This window comes from Rhincodon typus, chromosome 44 (assembly GCF_021869965.1).
Source record: "Rhincodon typus isolate 14 chromosome 44, sRhiTyp1.1, whole genome shotgun sequence".
NCBI classification, from domain to species: Eukaryota; Metazoa; Chordata; class Chondrichthyes; order Orectolobiformes; family Rhincodontidae; genus Rhincodon; species Rhincodon typus.
Window position 1 is genome coordinate 1,293,129 of NC_063375.1, and position 4,882 is coordinate 1,298,010.

General features: G+C 55.5%; 1 protein-coding gene across 1 annotated transcript in view; it reads right to left on the reverse strand.

The window, feature by feature from the left end:
• The window catches only part of bcap31 (B cell receptor associated protein 31), a 15,408-nt gene that overhangs the window by 887 nt on the left and 9,639 nt on the right, over positions 1-4,882 (reverse strand). The window contains exons 4-6 of the mRNA XM_020525911.2: positions 2,868-3,003; positions 2,340-2,463; positions 1,353-1,453 (exon numbers count right to left, since the gene is read on the reverse strand). Coding sequence (XP_020381500.1) covers positions 1,353-1,453; positions 2,340-2,463; positions 2,868-3,003 — 361 coding nt within the window. The remainder of the gene's footprint in view (positions 1-1,352; positions 1,454-2,339; positions 2,464-2,867; positions 3,004-4,882) is intronic.

Genomic DNA, 4,882 nt, shown 5'->3' on the forward strand with positions numbered 1-4,882 from the left:
GTAACAGGTTCGCGGAGGAGGGGGCTGAATGGCCTCCTGTTCCTGTGTAACAGGTTCGCGGAGGAGGGGGCTGAATGGCCTCCTGTTCCTGTGAAACAGGCTCAGGGAGGAGGAGGAGAAGGGAGACAAATGCCTGTAAAGCAGATGAACTCGTTTTGCGACTGGACAACAAACGCGAGCCCGTTCAGTTGCTTGGGGAGGAGGTCACTACACTCTCAGTTGCTGACATACTCAGAGACAGAGACAGCCAGTGTAAATGCTTCGAGCTGGTGGAACCGCTGGGAAAGGGGCGGAGAGGCAATGGAGGCGGGGGAGGGGGGGAATGGTGGAAGGAGTGGGAAAACACGTGGGGAACTAGGACAGACGTACACTGACACGAGCAACACGACCTTCGTAAACTCGGTTTGAACTTGAGCCCAGTGAGGACTTTGAACTTTTGCAGAAGTCACAAGCCATTCTCAACGTGTCCAACTCACCCACAGAAAACACACCCGGGCGCTACTTATAACCTGCGTTGTCAGTCACAGCGGAGGTTGACTTACAGTCCATCAGTGCTCCCCATCCAGACCAACAATTTATTTATGGCACCACTGCTGGGACTTCCCACCCTCCCTCTCTCCCACCCTGTCAAGGGAGGCGCAGGCCCCCAATTTACATTCTCAAGATCACAAACCCGACAGTGGCCGCTCCCTTGGCACCACCCGCCAGCTCCCTCTGTGCCAAAACTGCTTCCCCCGCTCCCCCACCACCTCCCAACTGTGCCTTGCCACCGACACCCTGCTCCCTCGGTGCCAAAATCCACCCCCTCCAACCTCCTGACAATGCCTGCTCCCTTGGTACCGACAACCCCGCCCAACACCACCCCCACCCCCAGCTCCCTCGGTGCCGAACCCCCTCCCTCCCGACAGTGCCCCTCGGCACCGACACCCCCTCCCCGCCTCACCTGCTCCCTCGGCGCCGAACGCCCCCCCCCACAGCGGCCCCTTCCTTCGTGATGACTGACAGCGAGTCGTGGACCCCCCCACCTATCCCGGAGGACATTAGCGATTTTTCACGAATCGTCATTAGGCCCTTAACTCCAGATTCTTTTTAGAATTCAAATCCCGGCCATTTGGACGGGGGATTTGAACACGAGCTGAGTTTCTGGAGTAGGTGGAGTAAGAGAGGGGGCGTGTTAATCAAATGCCCCCTTTCCACTGTAAACACTCCATCGAGTCTGCTCCAGTGCAGCTCAGTAACTGGATTGATTGGGCTCAGGAGAAGAGGGGTGTGGGATCAAGGGAAGGTTTTGTCTGGATTCTCTCTCTGGTCGGTGGGCGGGGGGTGGGGGGGTGGTGGTGGTGGTCACTGACCTGCAGTTTGGCATGCTCCTCCAGGAGACGGTCATATTCCTTGGTCAGCCCCTCTGCCTGCTTCTTGATGGCTGTCACCTCATTCTCTGATTTCTGCAGAGCTGCAAAGGGTGGGCAGGTGGGCGTTATGGGGTGGGGTGGGGTGGGGGGTAGGAGTGGTGGTGGAAACAGGCAGAGGGACAGGACGAAAAGTAAAAAAGGGTCAAATTCACAACCAAACCCTCAGGACAAACGCAGCGGAATTCCAGAAAGGAGGGCGGCGGGTTGGGAAGAGAATTAGGAGCGGTTTCACCAGCCGGCTCCCTCCCACTTCTTGCTATGTGTTCCCCTTGGAATTCATTTGTCTTCCTCGCCACTTACTGCCTCTGCATTGATGATTTCATCGCGTGGCTCCGGTTTCCTCCCACAGTCCAAAGAAACGTTGGCTGGGATGGACTGGCCACGCTAGATCGTGCCATAGAGTCCAGGGATGGTGCGGGCTAGAAGGATTGGCCATTCGGGGTTAGGGGAGGGAGGGGTAGGTCGCTCTTCTGAGGGGCGGTGTGGACTCGATGGGCCCGACGGTCTGCTTCCACACTGGGAGGAATGCTACGAGCTGGGTCAGCCAGATCCCTCTGCACCGATATCACTCAATGTGGAAATCCTCATGAAGGCAGAAATCTAAATACAATACATCTACCAGTTCCTCTCTATCTACCCTGCCCAACAAATCCCAATGAACCTCGGAAACACAATCTCTTTTTCACGAAACCATGGAGACTTTGCCCGACCAGGTCATTATTTTCCAAACGTTCTCCCTCATGGTTTCTTTGCATTTTCCGATGTTAGACATACATGCTCAGTGTCTCCTGCTTTCTCGGATACAGGGTTTGCGGGCATGGCTCAGAAGTTGGCTAGGACTGTTCCAGAACCTTCGGGATTCTGGAAGCTCTCGGAACCGTGCGCTCACCCGTTGTCCCCGAGCCGCCCATCCCCACACCTCCTTACATTTCTTTGTTTCCTGAACTTCGTTCTTCAGTTCCCGCATGTCTGTCTTCAGCTTCTCATTCTCCTTCTCAATGTCCTGATGCTCCCCCTTCTCTTTCAGCTCAATTCCAGCCTCCTTCAGACTCTGGGAGGGTGGGTGGTGGGGGAAGGGGAAGGTGAGAAATAAGACACATCAGTGCCCAGACAAAGACTGAATGGCCTCCTGTTCCGGTATAAGACATTAAAGGGGGGTTTGAACAGCCTCCTGTTCCTGTGTAACAGGCTCGAGGAGGAGCTGAATGGCCTCCTGTTCCTGTGTAATAGGCTCGAGGAGGAGGAGGAAAGGGCTGAACGGCCTCCTGTTCCTGTGTAATAGGCTCGAGGAGGAGGAGGAAAGGGCTGAATGGCCTCCTGTTCCTGTGTAACAGGCTGAAGGCAGAGGGGGCTGAACGGCCTCCTGTTCCTGTGTAACAGGCTCGAGGAGGAGGAGGAAAGGGCTGAACGGCCTCCTGTTCCTGTGTAACAGGCTGCGAGGCGTGTGTGGCTAACCTTCTGCAAGGTCTCGTTCTCCTCCATGTATTTCTTGGCGGCATCGGTCGCGCTCTCGGCCTGCTTCCGGAATGCTTCATTAGTGGCGAGGAGCATGGCCTGCTGGGATAGCAAGGTGACCAATCGCCGCAGCACGCTGTTGGACAAGCGAGAGAGAGAAACGTCAAGACCATTTAAGCGTCCCCTTCTCTCTCTCCCCCCTCCCATTCCATTCCACCCCCACCCTCCCCGAACTCAGCGGGGCGCATCCCAACAGCACTGCATTCCCACCCCACGCACGCCCCCAACCCCAACAAGGCTGGCGGGCCATCACCGCTGGTGACAAAGGGATATTGCGCCACAGAAGCCGTCACTTGCAGAGGCTGTTCCACCAGTGTTTAAAAGGAGCTGGGCAGTGTGCGTGTGTGTGTTTGTGCGCGTGCACGGACTTGAGACACCTCATGCCCTAAATGAGAGGTGAAAAGTCATCCTTAAAGGCAACCCCACTTTGGGACTGTCACTTTTGGGAGTACTGCGTGCAGGTCTGGGGCCACCTGGCTATAGGAAGGATGTTATTAACCTGGAGGGAGTGCAAAAGAAAAGATTTGCGAGGATGTCACCGGGACCGCAGGGGGTTGAGTTATAAAGGAAAGGCTGAGACTTTTTCCACCCCGGAGCGTTGGAGGCTGAGGGGGTGACCTTATAGAGGTTTATAAACCCATGAGGGGCATGGATAGGGTGAATAGCTTTTACCCCCCCAGGGTAGGGGGAGTCTAAAACTAGAAGGGCATAGGTTTAAGGTGAGAGGGGGAAAAGGGACCCTGAGGGGCAACTTTTTCATGCAGAGGGTGGTGCATGTATGGAACGAGCTGCCACAGGAAGTGGTGGGGGCTGGCACAGTTACAACATTTAAAAGGCACCTGGATGGGGACATGAATAGGAAGGGTTGAGGGGGATAGGGGCCAAATGCTGGCAAATGGGACTAGATTGATTTAGGATGAGGGGTCAGCATGTACGAGTTGGGCCGACAGGTCTGTTTCTGTGCTGTGCGACTCTGTGAAACCCAGTCAGGCTGGACGAGTTGGGCCCAAGGGTCTGTTTCCGTGCTCTATGACTCTGTACGGCCACAGATAGCAGGAGGGGGCGCGGGTGGTGGTTAGAAGCAAAACTGGATGCATTGAAAACAACCTCAAAAGCCCTCGCTCCAATTTCTGACGCCTGTGAAGGGGAAACAGCGGAAGGTTCTCTCCCCCTCTCACAGAGGGAGAGGTTGCGGGTCTGAGCTCTGGAGAGCCCATTGACTGATGGAGGCAGTTCGGAGAAGGCTGATCAAAGCGGGAGTCTATATCAACATCGTCCTGTAGACACGGAGTAAGACATCCTTGACCTTTAGACTCTGTTCCCACCACGTCGTCTTCTGGTAAAGGTCAACGTTCCACTTGCTTTCCAAATTACGTGCTGTACCTAAACTCTAACTAGTTCACGTTCACGCGCGAGGGCTCTCTGTGGACACGGTATTTCGTAGTCTCTTTCCTGACCGCACGTGACTCCAGACCTGGAGGAGCAGGCTCCGAAATGTTGCCTCTCTCTCTCCCCATTCTCCCCCACCCCATCTACGGGCTCAGAGCAGCAGGAGGCCATTCAGCATCCCGCCCCGGGCCTGCTAGCCCAGCTGATGAGATCGTGGGCGAACCGTTTGTTGTCTCGACTTGGCCGTTCCCTCTTTAGCCCCCCCACCCGCCGCATAACCCTCCTCAATTAAACAAAAAAAAATCTAACTCAGCCTCGAATATATTCTCTGAGCTGCACCCCTCACTGCTCTGTGTTGGGCGGGGGGGGGGGGGCTGTATTCCGTTAACTCCCCACCCTCTGGGAGAACAAATTCCTCCTCATCTGTCTTCAACGAGAGACTCCTCATTCAGAAACCGTCTTTTTCCCACCACCCTCTGTGTGTTACATCCCTCCTCTTACACCAGGATGGGGGTTAAGGGGAAGGGAAGGGAAGGGAAGGGAAGGGAAGGGAAGGGAAGGGAAGG